A 22,062-nucleotide genomic window follows, 5' to 3' on the forward strand; every position below is an offset into this window, starting at 1 on the left:
GAGCAGGAAACATGAGTGTGCAAGTATTTGAGATTTTTTAATTTTTTTTTTTTTTTTTTTTTTTTTGGACCTGTATCTTTATGTTACTTTGGGAAGATACACATAATTGTTAATTGATAGAATTTAGGAAATCTCAGGTATAGTAGTAATGGTCAAATTATTAATGACACCTGTTGTGCAGCTAGTTGGTAACAGAATCTAGACCTAGTTCCAAGCATAAGAAATTTTGTAGATACAGTATTTTAAGAGTAGTATGCATGGGCCAGGGAGATGGCTCAGTAGAATAAGCACTTCCCTGATAAGCACAGGGGCCTGAATTCAATCCCTGGTTCTGAAAAAAAAAAAAGAGTAGTATTCATTTTTAGAAGCCCTTGAAAAAGAGAAATTAGTGCATTTCACTTATCTGTTGCTGTGAGTCACCTCAAAACTGATTGGGTATTATGATTTTTGTTGGTTCAACAGAATGTTGATGGAATAGCTGAGGTACCTGTATGTCCAGCTCTCTAGGAACTTAATGAGGCAGTCAGTTGGGAATTTTAGGTCTTTTAATGAGGCTAATTGGGCTTTGCAGTATGATAGCTAGGATTGGAAGTTGGGTTTAGGGAGACAATCTCAAGTCTTTTAGAGGTTCATTTATAAGACTCCCCCACCCCCAACCAGGGATTAAACTCAGGTCCTTGTGCTTGCCAGGGAAGCGCTCATTCTACTGAGCCATCTCCCCGGCCCTCAAGTCTTTTTGAGGCAAGGTCTCATGCAGTTCAGGCTGGCCTTGAACTCAGTGATCCTCCTGCCAGGCCCTACCAAGCCTTAATCCAAGTCTTTATTAAGCCTCCACATGTGTCACATGTTTTAGTGTCCTTTCTGCTCTGTGACTACACAGCAGAACCCAGTCTGTGTCTCATTGACTGTAAGGTCCCGAATTACAAGGAGAGTGTAGTTCTTCAGTTCAGTGGAGGCCACCAAGGAAGCAGTCTGCCATACTTAGAGAGAAGGCATATTTTATTTAATTTATTTATTTATTATGTATTTATATAGTACAGGGTCTGCAGGGTCTCACTACATAGACTGGACTTGTAGTTATCCTCCTGTTTTCAGCCTCCCAAGTGCTGGGATTACAGGCATGCCCCACCACGCCCAGTCTCAATCACCTGTCTCAGCTCCTAAGCAGGCACTTTAGTCCGCTGAGCTATCTGGCCAGCCCGAGAAGGTATATTTTAAGTGAAGGCATTTAGTACTATATATAAGTCCTTTTATTTTGTAGAATATTTTGGTAGTCTTCAGTCAGGAAGAATTTATTAGTGATCTGTATGTATTTTTGTATTTGGTTTAAATTGTCTTAATGCACAGTACGATTTGATGAAGACATTAAAGTTCAGCCAATTTGACTCTAAACCTAATAAGGGTATAAAATAGCAATGTTCTCAGATTTATGTTCAGTTTTAGAATATAAGAAAAATAGAGATTGCTATATGTAATATTATTTGAAAATTCAAGTATTTAATGTAGTGTTTGTCAAAAAAAGCGCTCTCCAATTTCTTTACATTGTTGAAAGTTTAAAAATGTATTTGACATTGAATTTGTGAAAGCAAAAATAAATGTTTTTCTGTTAATGTACCCTACCCTTATCAAACCTTTGATTACTAAAATTAGCTAGAAAAAATATTTTGTGCAGTCAGATTTTTGTTGGCTCTAATTCTTCCAAATGTAGGCTACTAAATACAGTTGTTAAAGTCAAATTAATCTTAAAATTTATGTATTTTTATGACAGGAATTATAAAATAAATTGAACTTAATAGAATTTCTATAGTTTTTATGGTTTTTGTGTTTCTTTCCTAGTGCATTTATCCCTTGGGCTCTAAATCACTTAGTAATTTAATTTCTCCTGATTCAGAAGATTGTCACACTCGAAATAAGCTTCGAAAAAGAAAGATCTTGGAAACCAGCTGTAAAGATTTATCTCTTTTAGCAAATTCTAAAAAGAGTAGAACTCATATTTTTACTGATGATAAACAGATTTTAAATACTGAACATAATGGAGAAGTATATAATGAAACCTCATCAGATTTATTGCCTGGCAGATGTCAATGTAATTCAATTAGGACAGCTGATTCCGTGGGACAGAATGAGACTTCAGAAGCTGACATTGTTGATGTGGCTACTGAAGATCCTGCTACAGCTAATGTTTCTGGAACTGGGGCAATTTGTTCTCAAAATGAAGGATGCACATCTGAATTTGAAACACCATTGGAGAGAAGACGATCACTTTGCCAGACTTCATATGTCCAGTGGAGAAATGCTAATGCTCTCTGCTGGTTAGATTCTATCCTGTCAGTTTTGGTGCACTTGGAAGCCTTGAAGAACACTGTGACTGAGTTCTGTTCTAAGGACTCTGTGTTTTGGCGGTTGTTTGAAAAATATGATCAAGCAAATGAGCTCCTGTACCCCAGTGAGTTAGATGAAGTTAAAGGTTGGTATTAATATATTACTTCATTCACAGTGGGAGGAAAAGATGCCGTTGGTAGTTTCTGTTCTCTGTAGAGTTCTAGGGCCAGGGAGTCATGAGTTAACACTAATCAGAACATTGTAACTGCCACAGAGGCAGCTTTTTCCAAAAACTAAGAGTGAAGAGTTTATGGTTGTTCCTCAGCCTGTGGAGGTGATAGTAGTCATCATAGCATTCTAGCAAAGTAAAATCTTAAGTTTTAACTACAGAAAAGTGGACTAAAGTAAACCAAAATTTCACCCCCATATCTCACTTTATGACAAGGGATGTATGACTGTTCTTTTCTATAAAATAGGATACACAATGAATCTCCCTTCCATCTCAAGAAGTATTTAAAAAGTCCAGTTAATTCTACCTGTGTGTTTGTCTTATCTCCTACCCCCCTTTACCCAAAGGTAATAATTACCTTGCATTAGATTTTATAATTTCTTAACATGTATAGTAAGCAATATATTGCATGTATAGTTTTGAACTTTTTATAAAGGGCATTGTTCAGTGTGTACTCCGGTACCTTTCCTTTTTGTAAGGTTCTGTGAGGCTACCTTAGTTGTGGTTCAGTGATTATCATTGCTGTATAATATTTGCATTTTGGAGCTTCATCAATGCTGTTTTCCCTCAGTATTTGTGGGAGATTGGTTCTAGGACCTCCCTCAGAATCCTAAGTCCAGGGGTGCTCAAGTCCTTTATATACAATGCCATTATGTTTGTGTAGACCCTTTCTTTGTATGTCCTCCCCTATATATACTTTAATCATCACCTCAAGTGCTGTGCAGATAGTTATTACAATATATAGGGAATAATGACAAGGAATGGGAACACATAGCTTTCCTTTGGGGACTAATGTTAGTGGCTTTTTAAAGAAATTTTTTCCCACAGTCAAGATGTCATTCACTAATATTTTCCCTGAAAAATCAGTTTTATTTTTGATATTGAAATTTTTAACTAGTATTAGTATTATGTGTTCTGTGAAGGGAAGGATCCATTCTTTCTTCTTTGCATAGCCAGTTTTCTGCTCCTCTTATCAGCTGATCTGCCATGCCACCTTTGTCGTGTGTCAGCATTCTGTATGCATGTGCGGCTGCCCCTTGGCTCTCAGTTTTGTTCTCTATGTCTGTCTACACCACTGTTCATTATGGCTTCTTATTGAACTTTTTTTTTTTAATGCCTTATTACATTTCTTTACCTGACCTTATTTGTGCCTTTTTTTTCCTTTTAATGACAGACATACCATTATGCCAAGATATTTTTGTTTTTATATTTTTTGTTGTGGTTGTTTGTTGTACTGTTGAATGAATTAAGAGCCCTCACACTGAGCTACACTCTTAGACTTTTTTATTTTCTATTTTATTTTGAGATAGGGTTGATAAGTAACTAAGTTGTCCAGGCTGCACTTCCACTGCTGATCTTTCTAGAGTTAACAGGCTAATTATAGCTAGTATGCTAGGCTCAAGTTTTCTTCATTTGACATTGTAGGTGTTATTCATGTATGTGACTTGGGTTGTCCCATCCTTTGTGTACATCTTGCATATTGCCTCCCCATTACTAACTATGCAGTCTGCATATCACGTTTTACTATTAAGAATTCACACATGACAACTATCCACATATCTTTTGAATACAGTATGATTTATGTCCTAGGAAGGATGTTGAAACATGATAGTTAATGGTGTTGCTCAATGGCTTTCCAGAAAGGTTGTGTTAATTTTATTTGGAAACCTGGTGTGGTGGCACACGCCTATAATCCCAACACTGGGGAGGCTGAAACAGGAGTATCACTACAAGTGTGAGCTGCGTAGAGAGACCCTGTATCAATAAATTAAAAAAAAATTAAAAATAAAATTTCTGTCTTGAGAAAAGTCTCACGTTTTCCAAGTTGAGCTCAGACGTGCAGCTTTCCTGCCTCACCTTCTTGAGTAGTTGGCATTACAGTCATGCCTTTGTCTACTGCCCTTGGCTTTTCTTGTTTCAGTTTCTATAGTTGATGAACAGGTGACTGGTTCAGTTGATTATTGTAGAAGAGCAACATTAAATATTGGAATTAATTTTGGTTTTATATTTTTATACTAACTTAACAATACATTACAATTCTTATAATCTGGTCGTTGCCAGCAACCTTGAACCACCAATGGCATATGAATGAATGCCCCTTCAGGTGGCTTTTTATTTATTTCTTTTATTAGTGAAAAAACTGGTAAGTGACTAGGTAGATCCCTTTGTACCACCAGCTGCTGGAGGTCAAGCTGGTGGGAACGTGTAAATGTTGACTTCATGTTAAGGAGAATTCATATATTTTGCTTATTAAAACACATAAGCTGGGTGTGATCAGGTTGTATGTATTTATGAGATTTGAGTGAAAGGATCCCTTTATATTTTAAATATAGCTGTAGCCAAATGCATGTGGAGTCTCTGTGCAGAATAAATTTCCTGTTGATCTTATTAAATTGTGAGGACTTTTACCCTAAAGAAGTGATCAAAAATAAACAGATGCATGCTCAGAAGTCTAATACTGTAGTATTTATAATAATGAAAAAAGAACTTACGTGTCCAGCAAAAGTGATTAATAATCATGTTCTGTGTAAGTTATAGTATAATAACTAGACTGCAGAGTGGTTAATGAAGTAAGTTTCTGTGAACAGAGCAGGACTTGCAATTCTATAAAGATTATGATGCCCACCCCCTGCAAAATAGAATGAAATATATCAAATTTTACTTTGGAAGAAAATCATGACTTGATTAAAATTTCTTAATAAACCTATCTATTCCTATAACTTAGCTGACTTCAAAAACCATTAGGCAAAGTATAATACATGTTTAGATGTTGTTTGTGCCGTAGGTAACAATAACATGTACAGAGATATTTTTACACTGCTTCAGAGATGGCAACATTTCTGAAAGGTAAGCTATCAGCTGATTATTCCTAGTGTGAAAAATCCATGAATTACTCCAAAATCTAAAAGTCTTTGGCCAGCAACATGTCTAAAATACCCAAGCTCATGTGACAGGTCACAGTCAAGAAGCAATATTGAATGAAAATATAGTGTGACATTACTCTCAGGCTGTGTGTATATGAAACATAAATGAGTTTCACACTTAGTCTTGTGTCTCACTCCCTGCTTATCTCATTATGAAGATTCAGTGATCCCAAAATCCAAAGAATCCTGAAATTGAAACACCAATGATCCTGTGTTTTAGTAGGCCTCTGATAAAATTGGGTAAGAAAGGTTTTCACCAGTGTTACGCAGGTATCAATGCTAATAATACGATGCTGATAACAGACAATTGAGGGAATATATGATCTGCCACAGGAGAAGAGTTCAAGACATTTTGTGTTTTGCCTTTTGTATGATTGTTTATAAAATTTAACTATTTTGGTAAGCTTTTACCTTAATTTCTCACTTTTCTGTGGAAAGATACATTTTGATGGAAAATTGATGTTGTTTTAGATGGGGATTGTAAAAAACTTACTTCAGAAATATTTGCAGAGATAGAGGCCTGTCTGAATGAAGTCAGAGATGAAATTTTTACTAAACTTCAGCCCCAGCTTAGATGCACACTAGGTAAGTAATTGTTGTGACTTAACTCATCTGCCATAGAAATCTGTGTTGCGTGAGAAAATACATTGTTTCAGTACTTCGGATGATCATCTGGTAGCATAATTTAGGAATCCACCACAGGCCGAGTCTCTGTTGTGCAGAGCTATTTGTTGTGAATATGTAGACTGGTATTTTTCGTGTCACAAGTGGGTGTAATTCGCAGAACTAAGCTAACACTTGAGGGGGTATACACCCTTGTATTCCTCTGAGACTTCCCAAGTAGGCGAATTCAGTGTTTTCAGCTGTGTGCGTTAAAGAACACAGGGAAGAGCCAGACATGGTGGCACACACCTACAGTCCCAGCAGTCAGGAGGCCAGGCCAGGAGGATCACAACATAGGGCTCATCTGGTCAACTTGGTGGTTAAAACAAAACAAAAACAGCTGGGGTTGTAGTACACCCCCACACACATGAAAACAGAAGTTCTCGGAGGAAATTTTAAAGTACTAGTGCTGGGGCTTTATACAAGTCAGAATTTTAGGGATATGACTCAGGTAATCAGTAGGTTTTAGAAACCTCTACATGATTCTTAGATATGAACAGGATTGCAAGTCTCTGATCTCAAACCACCAGAGTAATTCTGCTTTTCTTACCAGTGATTATGAGAATGGACTTTGGGCCGGCGAGATAGTGCAGCAAACTATAAGTGCCTACTTAGGCAAGTGCAGGGACCCAGGTTCAACCCCCAGTACTGCATGCTGCACCATCCGCACCCCAGATGTGCTGAGCCACTGACTTGAGTCCGGGTGTGGTAGTGTACGCCTGTAATCCCAGCACTGGGGAGGCCAAAAACAGGATCACTATGAGTCCAAGCTGCATAGTGAGACCCTTTACCAAATACATGTTTTAAAAAAACATGGACTTTGGTCAGTGGAATATTGAGAGACACATTGATGACCTTCTGATAAAGCATTCTCACCTTTGAAAATGGAACAAGGACGGGACTTGCTTGTCCTCTGTGAGTTAATTTCTGCCTTTGGGAGCAGGGGGAATTAAGGGAGTTACTATCCATGTCTTTCTAAATTTTTTTGGTGTTATGTAAAGGAGCAGTAGTTTTTTTGGAGGGGGTTTATTTTGTTTTTTTGTTTGGAGTCTATCCAGGGTCAGATCCAGGAATGCTCAAGCACTGAGCCACATTCCCAACCCTTTGTACTTCTGTTTCGAGACAGTGTCTTACTACTTGTCCAGGCTGGTCTGACACTTACGATCTGCACACCGGAGCCTCCTGTGTAGGGATTACTGGCATGTGCCCAGCTTGTACTGGTATTTTGTTTTTTGAGAGGGCTTCTTTTTTTCCCTTTTATCCTTGCATTAACTTTTCTATTAATATTATATGGTACTTCCTATTAGTAATTACCTATGATCAGTCATGTATAATACCCAGTGCCTTCTACAATTTCTCTTCCTAAGTGCCTTTTATTCAGGCACAGTTGCTCCAGAAGCAATTTCTTTTGTCCATGCCTGACAACTTTTTGTTGTTGTTACTAGGAGTTGACCTTTGGTATCAGGACCTTGTGCTTGCGAGGCAGGCACTGTGCCACCAAGCTATATCGCCAGTCCTCCTGGCAGCTTTGGCTTACTTGCCTGCCCCCTAGCTTCTCCTTTGTCATGGACTCCCACATACATGTGTGCTTTGTTTTTATAATGTGAAACTGATTTTCCATACCCTGGACCTCTGGCAGTCTCCTCTAGGTCTAAGAAACTGTCTCATTTACTATCAGGTGGGATCTCCAGTGAGGTGAATATTTTTTTTTCTTTTTTATCAAAGTATAACTTACATACAGTAAAACTTTTAAAAGATACCCATTTAATATATTACTGTAATCCAGATATGAAATATTCTGTCACCCAAAACTTTTCACTAGACTCCTTTGTTGTCTCCTCAATTCTTTTTTTTTTTTTTTGGCGGAACCAGGGATTGAACTCAGGCCCTTGCGCTTGCCAGGGAAGTGCTTATTCCACTGAGCCATCTCCCCGGCACCGTCTCCTCTATTCTTTACCCCCACACACTAAGGTGTTGAGTGATTTTGAAGAACCCTTTTCCAGAACATCCTTAAAGACAAAGTAGCTTACAATCTTTATTGATAAACTGTAACCTGCTGCAAAAAGCACTTTATAGTCTTACTGTATCTTGTCATTCTGAACATTAATGTTTATTTCAAAGTAATTAACAGTGTAGAAGTAGAGTCTACATTGATCCTGAATGTTGATTAAACTTTCTGGATCAGCTTCTTTATAGTAGTGATTATTGGGTTTCATTGTGGGTACTCGGAATTAAATTCAGGGCCTTCACACTGAGGTATATTCCCCTTCCATTTTTTATTTTGAGATGAGGTCTTTACCCCAGTTGGGACTTGAATTTGAAATCCTCCTGCCTCAGACCCCTCTAAGTGTTGATTGCTTTTAATGAAGTAAACATTTCCATGACTCTTTACAATCTAGCTTTTGAAGTTTTCTGTTAATAGTTCATTAGTATCTTCAAGCCATTTTGCCATTTTGTAATAGTGTGTAAGGGTAGACAGTGGCAGAGAGAGTCTAGATGAAAACCTCCCCTTTCAGCTACTTTGTACTGAGACAGTTATGCACATGAGCAGGAAAAGAATATGAAGAAAGTGCTGGGACCACTGGGGACATGGGTCTACAGTTCACAACATAAGCAGAAAAAAATATTTCATTGTATTTATTTAAAGACTTAGGTGTGAAAAACGCAAGTCTAAAATGGAAGAAAATACACCTGTCGCTTCAGAGTGGGGAGGGTTTCTTTAACATAAGATAAAAAAAGATTCATAACTGAAAGTTTTAAGCCTCTTGGCATAGTGCATGGACATAATAGCCAGAATATCTTCAAAAGAACACTTAAGAAGAAGGTGACCTGAAGGTGGTAATGCACAGTTAGCAGAAGTGAAAAGAGTAGCTAGACAGCAGAGGCACTGAAAGGCTTGCAAGTGAGAAAATATTTCAAAGAAATATGCAAATTGCACCAAGACATAGCCTAGAGAATTGGGATTAAGTTCTAGAGGAAAAAAGACTGCTTAATTTAGGCAGATTATAAAAATGAAAATTAGGCATTGATGTTTTATGTTCTCTAGGATGACACTTTATACTTAGTACTTAAAATTGTAATCTGAGGAAGAAAAATATAGATAAATTTGCAGTTATGTAACTTACCTAAGATCTGTAACCATGTAACTTATTTAAGTGTTTTGAGCTCTTGGGTGATATTTTGATTCACTGAAAGCTTTGTATATTTTAGAGTTGATTTTATGTTATAATGGAATGTAAAATGCTTACTTTTTCAGTTATTATTTAGTTATGAAAGAGCAAACACTTAAAGGCTAATCACTAATTACACACTTGTACTATACTGCTACCCCTTCTGCCTAGTATTGCAGTTTTCTTTTCTTTTCTTTTTTTTTGGTGGAACCAGGGATTGAGCTCAGGCCCTTGCGCTTGCCAGGGAAGGGAAGCGCTTATTCTACTGAGCCATCTCCCTAGCCCTGCAATTTTCATTTCTTGAGATGGACTTTTTTTTTTTTTTTGAGATTGACTTGTGTTTCTAGTTAAAAAATTTTGTTTAGATTTTTTGCTTTTGTAAAATAGCAAGGCAATACCACAGAGGTGATTATTGAAATAGCCTTTATAACTACTGATGTTTATATTCTTGGCCTCTAACACCTACTGTCTGCCTTGCGCGCCTGCCACTGTTACTCACAGTTGTAGTTCTAGGCTTGGAAGACTGAACCAGTCCGCCCCTGAGGGAGAGAAACCAATTGGAGAGTGAATGTCGGAATGTGAGTCCTGTTCAACTGATGTGCTAGATGCTAGTATTTACCATCTGGGTTTTGTTTCAGTGACTGCAAAATTCAGATCTTAAGGATTTTGGAGTTTAAATTTTTAAGGAAAAGACTAGGATGAAATGGTAGAAGGAATGGTAGCTAGAAGATCAGAAGTATGAGACTGGTCCTTTAACCCTGGTGCGTTTTGCCCACTTAGAACAAGAGGATCAAAACAAATAGAGTTCAATGATTTTGTCCACTTCTGATACTATTGTATGCTACTATATGAGGGGTTTTTTTTAGTATCTATAGCAAACCATGTACATCTTTTGCTTTAATAGGTACTGTCTTTGTTATTAAGATTCACTAAGATTCTTTTTCTCTAGGCTGGGGAGATAGCTCAGCAGCTTAAGTGCCTGCCAGGCAAGTGCAAGATCCTGAGTTCAATCCCCAGTACAAAAAAACAAAGAAAAAAAATCCCTCAAATCTTTATATTAGACTGGGTGTGATGGTGCACGCGTGTAATCTCAGCACTTGGGGGGTAAAAACAGGAGGGTCACTACGAGTTGGATGTGCATAGTGAGACCCCATAGACCCTGTACTAAAATTAAAAAAAAAAGCTTTTCTCCTGAGAGATGATAAAATTTGAGAAGACACTGGATCTTTTGTGCTTTTAAGTTTTCATAAAGGAAGAAGCTGAGGTGATAATTAAATCTATGTTGGACATTTCTAGGAAGATACTTTTAAAACATCCTCCTCCCCAACTACTAATGACTTACTTTGTCATGCTTAGTTATAAAAGAGTACTTCATCATGCTGGCTTTTGTTTTGACAATGTTGATTACAATAATTTTTCCTTTTCTTTTTGGAAGGTGAACGAGAAAGTCCTGTGTTTGCATTTCCTCTGCTCTTAAGAATAGAAGCCCACATTGAAAAGCTCTTCACATATTCTTTTTCATGGGACTTTGAATGCTCACAGTGTGGGCACCGATACCAAAACAGGTTAGTTTGTGTTTAAAATGGATTCATTCTTTTGAAATGGTTCTGAGTGATACCTTTTTTTTTTTTTTTTTTTGGTCTTTTTAAGATAGGGTCTCCCTATACAGGTCATGCTGGCCTTGAGGTTACTTTGTAGTCCAAATTTATAAAACTGGTTTGTACCTGTGTCCATATTCTCTCCTTGTTCCTCTGCTTTGACAGAATTTCCACTGCATTTTTAAGTCTTCACCACTGTGGGTGAACGTATTAGGACACCAGGAATTGCAGTTTGCTTGCTACTTTAAACCAGGAGAGTCAAAAATCAATGGTTTGAAAGATTGTTAATAGTTTTTATAAGAATTTTTATGTTGTCAGGAGCTGTGAACATCCATCATCCCATCTACTCAGGAGTTTGAGATCCGCCTGGGCACTATAGACTGTGTCTCAAGAACTTCTTTTGAAAAGGCAAGCAATTTAGCTCAGTAGTAGAGCTTTTGTCTAGCATACTCAAGGCTTTGGGGTCTATCTCTAGCACCAGAAAGAAATAAGGAATTTTTTAGTGAGGTGTGGAGACACTTTCCCTTAGTCCCATGAGCATATTCATGTACCTGAACTGTGTCAGCCATAAATTGTGCTCCCTCAAGGCTTTATGTAAAAGGTTAGAGAGTCTATGGTGATACATAAGGCCCTGAGATTGGCGTAAGAGAGATGGCATGGAAAAACTAGTGCAGATTCGTTTGCCTCCATACACCTACCAAATAGGGGAGGAGTTAGGTTCTAGGAGCTCAGTCAATAGGGCACATAGTTATCAGAATGCCCTTACTTGATTTGTACCTGAGAAAGTTGCTGGCTGGCAGTTAAAAACCTACCAGCCTCAACATGAAGTAAAAATGTGATGAAAAGACTACATATTCGTGATCTAAATGCAGTATGGGATTCTTTGTATGCATTTAGTTTTGAGACAGGGTCTTGCTATAGTTCATTCGGCCCTGAACTCACTGTGGAGCCCAAGATAGCCTTGAGCTCGCTGTGGTCCTGCTTCAGCCTCCCAAGTGCTGGGATTACAGTCATGCTGAGCTTTTGTATTTAGGGCACAAATAGGGTTTCCTTTAAGGGAGTGCTCTAGACCCTAGAGTCTAGGAACTGCAAGCAACAGAAACCATTTCGTTTTTAACCTGTTAAATTCAAAATTATGAGAATGCTTGGCTTCCATCTGGGAGGGAGTAACCCTAAGCAAGGAAGGATGAGGGGAGATTCCTGTGGAAAATGCTCTGTCATTTGTGTGAGTGATGTGCTTTGCTCCTCACAATAACTCAGGAAGCATCCTCCTTTAACAAATGGAGACACTAAAGCTTGCAAAGATTTAGAAGGTGCTCCAGGGCACTAGGAAGTGGCAGAAGCACAGGTTAGACCTTCTGGCCTCTGCGGCTTTACTGCTCACTGTGGTAAATTCCCTAATCATTACCTGGGTTTGAAATAATATAAGCAAAGCCAATGATTAGAATCAGCTTAATTACAGCTTTTCTAGAATATACATCCTAGTAGTTTGATAGCTTTTCATTAAGTCTGTTCTGGGTGCCAGCCACTCACCTAGCCTTTGGAAGTAATTCCTACCCTGGCCAAACTCAAGACTACTAGTTAGGGAGATAATGTATGAACATTTTGGAGGGGGCCAATGATTTTTGTAATTAATTTGATCTTTTAGCTCGTTTGTGTTATCTTTAGAGGGTAAATGTGCTTAGAGGTGTGCATAGACGGGGCTCCCAGTGCCCCAGGGGGGAAGCCACAGCCACTTTGTTTACATTTTGGTTTTGTTTCTTAAAAGTATTTTTTTCTTTGTTCTAAAAAATAGTTAATGAAGAAGAGCTAAAAAGAAGAAGCATTTCATTAAGAACACTGCAGAATTATAATTTAAAAACTGTGTAAGGTGAAGAAGGGCTGCCCAGCCGATTCATTTGTTTTGGGGCTGCTGTTCTGAGCCATGAAATGCTTTTGATGTAGAAAGTAGATTTTGGAAGGAGCTAAACATCTGACTGTTGGAGATGCACTGCCTGAGCTTAGGATTCTAGTTTATGGTCCAGCCTCTGGAACATCCCGTATACTTCAGTTTCCTCTGTAACATGAGTGAAAAAGAGTGGCACCTGCCACTTCCCTGTGTTTGAAGACAATGCCTGGCACTGGGCCTTGTGTTGTGCATAGTGCCCAGGAGTGCTGGGTTCACACTTGTTTGCTGAGACAACTCTTTGTTTACAAAATAAAAAATAAGAGCCTTTATTTACAGTTGTCTTTGAGAATGAAGAATGTTAACAGAATGGGCGCAGTACATTTGTTGGTACCTTTCTGTTGCTTTGTATTTAAAATGTTAATTTTCCTGAGAATATATTTTTAATAGCCAGTGCTTTATTTACAGTATGTCAGTATTTTTTATTTTGTAGAAAAACTGGTGTCTTTCTGGCAACATGTAACTGCTCTTTAAATGTAGTTTTACTAAATGGATATAGCTGAAATTCAGTGTTCATCTTAAAAAAATCTTCAGATAACTTGCTATCAAGTAGTCAGACTAAAGTACAAATTTAGAACTTGAATAACCTATGAAAAAGCAAAATTTTTGCATAGCTAATGATGTAATTCTTTTTAAGGGATCAAGCAAATTAAACAGTGTATTCCTGACTATATTTTTGGGAATACCCTTTTCACTTTTGGTTGTCAGTAATGGCCAGCCAGGGTGAGCTGGATGGGAGATGAGCTCCTCAATTTGATAGCCACAGAGTAGTCTGTCTCCGTGAGAGGCCGTATTGCTTCTCTGTAGGACATCCAGCTGTGGCTGGAGACGGCCAGTGACTGCCATTCAGCACTGACCCGGGTATTGGGAGTAAAGATCAGGGATGATGTAGGCATTCTCCAGTGTACAGAATAGCCCTCACAACAAAGAAGTATCTGGTGCAACACTTTAGCACCACTGTGTTGAAAAGCCCTGCTTTTCATACTTTCTTGCTTCTTCAGAGTTGAAAAGCTTGAGTGTTTAATGTGGAGAGTGTTTACAGAGAACTTCTTTACCAGGGATGGCATGAGCATCACCTTACTAATTCTGGAAAGTAAGAGTGTGCATAAACAAATGAAGGGATTATTTTAGGTATTGACTTGAATGTAAATAAATTTAATGTAAATGATTTAAAGCTGTCTTCTACTTTTATAGGTGTGTGAAGAATCTGGTCACGTTTACAAATGTCATCCCTGAGTGGCACCCACTTAATGCTGCCCATTTTGGCCCGTGCAACAGTTGCAACAGTAAATCGCAAATACGAAAAATGGTATTGGAAAAGTAAGTTAAAATTGCCTTGTAATTTTGCTTTTCTTGTTTAATATGTCAAAAGTAGCAACTACTATCTATGTTTAAGAAGTTTGCATTAACGTGTACTTAGGAATTGCCAGATATGTACTCTTCATTAAGAGCGGATATCTCCAGGGGATGTAAGCTGTCCTTAATGAAATGCCACTGTAGCAATAACTGTCTGGCCCATCCTCCTGGACTTTCCTCTTGTGCATTGGTGTGTTTTTTGTTGTTGTTGGTTTTTTTTTTTTTTTTTTTTGTACTGGGAATCAAACTCAGGACCTTGTGCTTGGCAGGCAAGCACTGTCCTGCTGAGATATATCCCCGGCCCTCTGGTCTTGCCTCTTATTTTTACCTTTTTTCCCCCCTCGCTGTATGGATATTAGATTTCTAGTGTTTCCTTCTGCCAAGTATCTGTCCCCAGAATTCTAAGATTTCTTTAATTTCAAGAATCAAGATGATTCAAAAATGAACTAAGGCTTATCTGTCAGATTTCTGTCTTGTCTCAAATCATAGCGTGCTGGTTGTTCACCACCTGCAAGCTTTCTGCTGCCCCTCAGAGTGTTTGCAATGTGTTTCACTGACTTTTCTGTTTGTCCTCAGTAGGAAGCTTGGTCAGAACTACCTTGTCCAGTGTTGCCAGAGTCAGTTTAAATTTACAGGTCAGTTCTATCTTCAGCAGTTGGTCTCAATCTGCTCGCCCATGCCCCATCCTCTTTAATATTCACTTTAAGTCTAACTATGTTAAGGAAATGAGGTATGATTTGATCTAACAAAGAACTAGTACCATTGAGCTCTGGTGCCCTTGAATCTGCCAGAAACTCCTGAGAATCCTTCCTGAAGTTTATTCTCACTGAAGTAACAATTTAGCTGTTAATTTAACACTGCCAACGCCTGCAAACAGGTGCAGGGTCCTGGGATTCTATCCCTGGGCCTGCTGTGCTGGCCCCGCCCCCAGGGCACACTGAGACCACAATTGAGACTGGATGTGGTGGCATGTGCCCGTAATCCCAGCTCTTGGGAGGCTGTAAACAGGCAGATCACTACAGGTCTGGTCTAGTAGTGAGGTCCTGAACACCCTGTAGACCCTTCCCTAAGATAAAAAAAAAAAAAAAAAAAAAAAAAAAAAACTGCCAAAAGGCTTTAGAGAGGTGGCAAACAGGACAGTCTCCAGGTTCCTACTTTAGCCAAGGTAGTGTTGACTTTGACATGGCCAAACAGTGTTTGGCTTCTGCTGTGCTCTGTTCTATTCTGTAGTGATTGAGAACGAGGATGCCTGCCGCAGCACGTACTCTCCATCTCTGTTCAGCTTTTTCCTGTCCTAGGGGAAGTGTGTTTTTGGTTGAAGCAGTTCTCAGTGTTTGTGTTACTATTAATACATGATTATTTCTCAGGCTGGTGAGATAGCTCAGTGGCATAAGCGCTTACTTGGCAAGCACAATGTCCAGAGTTTGATCCCTGATACCTAAAAAAAAAAAAAACCAAAACAAACCATAATTTCTCTCCAGCCAAGTAGTATACAAGCTTATGTTTATTCTCTTACAATTCTTTATTCATTTATGCTGTGCCTGTTTGGAAAGTGCAAGGTCCTGAGTTCAATGCCCTATACCCACAAAAACCAAAAAGCTAACATTAGCAATTCTTTATTCTTCCTAAAGTTGTCTTGTGTTTTGATTTGCTTTATTATTCATTATGAATTTATTTTATAAATGGTTTAAACAGCTCCCCTTTTCCCCTTTTTTGACAGAAGGATTTTTTTGGGGGGCGCTCAGGATGCCTTCAGGGCAGGTCTGGTTTGGCTTGAGGATGAGGGGATGAACCACAGCAACCTGAGCCTGACTGCTTTGTTTCAACAGGCACTTAAACACCTGAGCTATGGGGCCTGCCCCTTACCTCAGTTCTTTAGGTGGCTGCTTCAACAAAGCAGTCAGGCTCAGGTTGCTGTGGTTCATCCCCACAACTCAAGCCAGCCAAACCTGCCCTGAAGGCATTCGGAGCAAAACAACAGCAACAACAACAACAAAAACACCTGAGCTAATGGGCAGGCCCCCTTTCCCTTTATTTTGAGACAGTCTGGCTAAGTTGCTGAGGCTGGTTTGCCATGTTCCGACTATCCTGACTTGAGCAGCTTGGATTACAGATGTGCTCCACTACATCTAGTGCCAGTAGTTTTCTGATGCTCAGATTGCTTTAGGCTTTTTGATCTCCCCCACTTTCTCATCTTGTTTCTCCTAGAAACCTCTGTCCTGCCGACTTCCGTCTTTGGCTGTGATTTCCCAGTCGGCACTGGGCCTCTCTCGATCTAGCACTGGCTCCTCTTTATACACAGTCATTCCCAGCCCCACGCTTAGCTTGGGCCTTGTCCCATATTCCACAACATTCATTGCCTATAGATATTGAGTCCTTTGGGGGTTTTGTGGTACAGATAAGTTCTCATCAGTGTGCTGGTTCTGTAGCGCTGTGTCATCACTTAGTCTGTGCTGCTGCTTACAGTGCATTTTCTCTGTATTCTTAGTATTTATTGACTCCTTATTCATTTTCTCTTGCCTTTATCTTTTTTGGACTAATGCCTGTTTTTGTCCTTCACTATCATTCACTAGCATCTGAATGGGAGGCAAAGTGGGAAGAACGAGTGTGTCTTGAACCTAGTTTCTGAGATTTCTGAGTGGTTAGGGGTCCTCACTAGGAATCTTTTCCTTGATAAGGTTTAGGAAAGGCAGCAGGGTGTGGCCATATGCTCTCTTCCTCTGGGCTGTTGTTGGATTGCTTGAGGCTTCTTTTGGTACATAAATTTCACACTTTGCTTTTTCTCAAGCCTTGGGATTAAGGATTTCTTTTTTTTTTTTGGTACTGGTAATTGAACTTGGGATCTTGTATTTGCCAGGCAGGCACTTAAGCTGCCGAACTGTCTCCCAGGCTCTTTTTGTTTTGTTTGATATATTGCTTGATTTGATTGCATTGCAACATAGTCTTTTTAATTATATTCATACCTGGGCTTGCTTGCACTAAGGATTCATGCTGTGATCAAGAAATTTATCCATGGGATTATCCATAGTCAAAAATGTTTTAAGTTGCACTAGGATATATAGGCAAAATTTCTAATTTGGCTATTTCCTGTATTCTTAAAAAATGCATTCCTTGTGAAGATTTACTCAAATTTTAAATGACAAGATCATTAAGACCTTTATAAAATTTATGTAAAGTCATTTTGAAATTTCTTTTAACTTGATTTGGTGTCTAGTGAAATTTAGAAAAATCTTAATAACTTTTTAGGTATAACTTAAAAGTTATTAAGTCCATCCTGATACTATGAATACTCTAGTCATACAGTGTTTTAGAAACATAAGTTTCCTTTGCCTCAGATAATCCTTATTTTGATATGTCCCCATTAGAAAAAGAAACCCATTGATAAATCAGGTAAGTGATACCTACTGAGTTCAAATCTGGTATTGTTTTAATTGCTTAGCATTTATATTCAAAGCATGTGAAATATCAAGGTCTTAGAATCTGATTTAATTATGAGTCTCAAGCTTTCAAAGTGAACTTCTAAGCATTTCCACAGTCTCCTGTAGAAGTCTGGTTTTAACCTTCAGATTTATTTGTTTACTTGTTTGTATGTGTGTTTGTTTTTAATGTATTTGATTGTTACAGGGCCTCACTATGCGTCTTGGACTTGTAGTAATCCTGTTTTCAGCCTCCCCAGTGCTGGGCTTACAGGAATGCACCACTGCACCAGAGTCTGTGGCTGGCTCCTCTTGCCCTGGGGCAAGGCTGTTGCTGCACATGGTGCCGGGGATCAAACCATGGTACCTGCGCTTGCCTAAGCAGGTGCTTTAGTACCTGAGCTCTCTTGCCTACCCAACCTTCAGTTTTAACAGTGATTTATTTTTTCTTTTTTCCTTCAAAGCAATGTGTGCTTATTGAACTTAGTCAAGTGCCTCATTTTGAGGCTTTTATTTTCAGCAAGTAAACTGTACCCTACCCTGCAACATTTTATTTATTTATTTATTGGTGGAACTGGGGATTGAACTCAGGCCCTTGTGCTTGCCAGGGAAGCGCATATTTCACTGAGCCATCTCCCCAGCCCACCTGCAACATTTTAGGCAGAAACACTGATATGTAAAATAGTTTAATTTATATTTGGTAATTTTTCATTGTTTGACAGAAAATGCTTTTATCACTTGTTTATAAGGTTTTTGAAATTTGCCCCCAAAAGTTGCAAACCACTGTTGAGTAAATTTTTCTAACAGTGTATTTACTTGATACAGTTAGTATGTTCAGTTCTAATTACTTGAATTGCTTAGCTTATTCATATTTTTGCTTGGCAGAGTCTGAAATAGATACAATAAATCTTAAAATGTAATGAGATTTAAAAATTACATTTGCAGATATTTTTCTATACAGCTTAACTTACTATTATTCAGATGTACATAATATTCACATTGTTAAATTTCCATATTCTGAAATAATGAGTTATTACATAGTTGGAATGAAAATTAAAAACATGTACACCAGCCCATTAGCTCATGATGTGGCTATTTGTGGTGTGGAGGCCGGTTCCCTGCTGTCTGGGAAGCTGGAGTTTAGTCTCGTTATGCTTGCCTTCTCTCCTGCAATGTTTTTCTTTTCCTGAATTCAGTCTCATGTTAGGTAAATGCAAATAGGTCTTAGCTCTTGTTGACCTTTGGTTCTACTTCTGTTAATCCATTCTGTCCAAGATTGTTGTTGTTTGTAATACTTAAAGCAAACTAACTTCCCAGCTTGAGCTCTGAGCATTACTGTATCTGTGACCTTCTAGTATTAAAGGTAGAAAGAAGCCTAAGAACAAAACCTTGAGTACATTTCTGTCCTCATCTAAAAGGCTGGAAATGAGACAGGCTGGAGTTTGGGGTAGGAAAATACTCAACTTCTGGGGATACTTTTAAAAGTCTGAAAGTCCCAAAGAGTAGGAGGAAGAGGAAGAGAATGTTGTTTAATTCCAAGATAGCACTGTTTGTAAGTTGCACCATTTTTTTCAATATGCTATTAAGAAATGATGCCTTTTTAACTGTGTGATCAGTGATAAGATGCATCTCAGTCTTGGACTCAGTAAAATGCAGGGGAGGGTAGAATTTATTTGGCATCTGGAACTTAATTTTGTAGTTATAAGACTGTCACGTTGGAGGGGTAGTGGGTGCTCAGGAGTGTGGAGGACATGCTGAGAGCTTTGCCTCTTGTTTGGATGAAATGGTTGGTGATAGAACTGGGTGAAGAACGATGATTCTGCCCCACATCATTTCACTTCCTGTTAGGCCCTAAATAGCTGGTATATTAAGTCAATGTTTTGGCAGGGTGGCAAGTGTAATTAAGAGAATGTTTGCAAATTTATAGCTTCTCTGATTGTTGGTATCTTTTTGTTGTTGGGTAGTAACATCAAATATCTATTTAGGCTGCAAAGGAACTTTGGAGAATTTACTTGGTATTCAGTTAGAATTTGCATATGTGTATACTGTGTCTGAGAAAGTATGCTGAGTGTGAATTTTAGTCTTGGCAGTGTTCACTTTTACTGATTTGCAAAAGAATAATTTACAATGCTTAAAAGATATAAAAAACATAAAAATCTGTCAAGTGCAGTTATAGGTTATCTTATTTCTGTTAATACAGGTCTTAGTTTTCCTTGTGTAGACTCAACATAAATGAGGAAACTTGTGAGATTTTATAGTCCAAGGATGGTGAAAAGATTATTAACTAGCTTCAGAACATACCTTGAAAGGTCTTATAGGAAGTCGAGGAAACTGGTACAGGGTCTGCAGGGTTCTCCCTGTGTAGATTTGACTTATGGTGATTCTCTTGTTTTCAGCCTCCCAAGCACTGGGAATACAGGCATGCCCCAGTCTCAATTGCAGTATCAGCGCACCTTGTGGGTGGGGCAAGCACGGCATGCCAGGGATTGAACCCCAGCCACTGTGCTCTGCCTAAGCAGGCACTTTAGTCTGCTGAGCTATCGGGTTGACCCTCAGGTTTTTAGTTTTTTATTTAATTTAGTTTATTTTAAAAAATATTTTAGTAAAAGAGCAAGTGTGATCATACTGTGGGGCTAAAGTGCACTAATAAATTTGACTAAAAAAAGGTGTTAACCTCTGTATCTAGTTGTGAGAATTAATCAGGTCTCACTATGTGGATCATCGATTCAGAGATTCAAGCTCAAATGTTAATGTATGTGAACTAGGAATACATTTAAAAATTGATAGTGTGGCATAAGTTAGTGGTATATTTTGTAATCATGACATCTTAGAATCAATGCAAAAGGTATAAAAAAGCAAGGGTAAAGAGGTCAGTGTTATAGGCACTGTCTAGGACTTTGTAGGTTTTTAAAGTTAGAGGACTTGATTACCCTGTAATAAAATTATTGACAAAGAGTGGTTTACAAATTAGCCCTTGTCAGTCTGAACAATCTTATATTGTGGACATTTGTTCATTTTTATTTCAGCTGAATAAACTTTATTTTTATTTTTTATTGTTTTCATTTCAGTAATTAATGTGTATTTTAATTATTTTAGAAGGATTTCTGACTCAGTATCATCTGAGAAATAGTAATAGGAGAAAACAAAGAAAGGACACGTTAGAAATCAGTAACTCTATGAAATATAAACAAAAAAATCTTTCAGTATTAACCATTTGATGGCTACAAAGTTATACATCAGACAAACTTGCAATTAGTCACTGTCACTTGTAATCATCTTCTAGTTAATAAGTACTAGAAAACTCCCCAGTTGATTGTTGAAGAGAGTAAACAGAAATGTCACTTTATAAAATTATTTGGATCAGTTCCTTTGGTATATTATACTATAGCATAAGTCAAATCAATCATATGTTAAAATAAAATAAAATGGAAATTTACCAGAGGAAATGAAAGGTAAACAAGGGTGGGACAATAAAGCCAAGTCTTAATTAAATTCCTCTGTTAACACTGTAACTATCCCACAGTGGAATAGTTTTTGTTGGCTATTTTAGACTTTCATAGGGAAATGTTGCAATGTGCAATGGATTCTATGAAAAAGTTTTTTTTTTTTTTAATTTTTTTTTCCACTTTTTTGTTATCTTTTATTTTATTTTTTTTCTACAGTTTTATTGATAAACAGATAGCAATGAGACAATTTCAAACCAAATCGGAAGCACAGCCTCAACAAATAATACACTGCATATATTCCCAGCGGTCAACTGCCGTACAAGATGCGGACCTGTGATCCCATTTACAAACACCATTAGAACAAATCACTCCATTCACCAAGAGAATGTAACCATATATCTATCCCAACCACCCCGAATACACAGATACAGAATGGACATCCATCGGTGTACCCCACTTTTCCCAAGTTCAGTTATTGAATATTATAGGTGTGTAAACTCAGCAAAATATTCCAAAAGAGTCCAGCAGCCCACAAGAGCATCGGGTCTTCCGTTTAACTGGCAATGTCAGAAATTATTGACCTGAGTCCCCCACAGCTTAACAGCATGGCTTTATTTCTTCATACTTTTCTACTGGATGGTCAAGACCAAGGCAAAGCAGGACCTATGCAACAAGAGTTGCAGCTTTTTGGTCTGAGAAGGTCAATGAAATGCCTCCAGGATTTGTCCTGAGATCCTGTACCTCAGACAGCAGAACCCTTATCAGTGCAGCCATGTGGATGAGTCACAGCCACTGCCCGGCCAATGTGCTCTCTGTGAAAGCCTGAGAGAGTGTCCTCTCCCCAGGCCCACTCCACGCCATCGACCACCCTCCTCCTTGGCCCCACAATCCTCCCGATTAGAAAACCTGGGACACCACCGAGGCACATGACGTTACAGCACAAGTTCTCATATGTCCTGAGTCTTAATTGACCTTAGAAGGCTAGGGCCAAAA

At 38.4% G+C, this 22,062-nt stretch overlaps 1 protein-coding gene across 1 annotated transcript in view; it reads left to right on the top strand.

The window, feature by feature from the left end:
- Uspl1 (ubiquitin specific peptidase like 1) overlaps positions 1–22,062 on the top strand; it is a 43,937-nt gene that overhangs the window by 11,706 nt on the left and 10,169 nt on the right. Inside the window, exons 4-7 of the mRNA XM_004631059.2 lie at positions 1,837–2,467; positions 5,947–6,060; positions 10,744–10,873; positions 14,046–14,171. Coding sequence (XP_004631116.1) covers positions 1,837–2,467; positions 5,947–6,060; positions 10,744–10,873; positions 14,046–14,171 — 1,001 coding nt within the window. The remainder of the gene's footprint in view (positions 1–1,836; positions 2,468–5,946; positions 6,061–10,743; positions 10,874–14,045; positions 14,172–22,062) is intronic.

The sequence above is a fragment of the Octodon degus genome, unplaced genomic scaffold (genome assembly GCF_000260255.1).
Source record: "Octodon degus isolate 3935 unplaced genomic scaffold, OctDeg1.0 scaffold00038, whole genome shotgun sequence".
NCBI classification, from domain to species: domain Eukaryota; kingdom Metazoa; phylum Chordata; class Mammalia; order Rodentia; family Octodontidae; genus Octodon; species Octodon degus.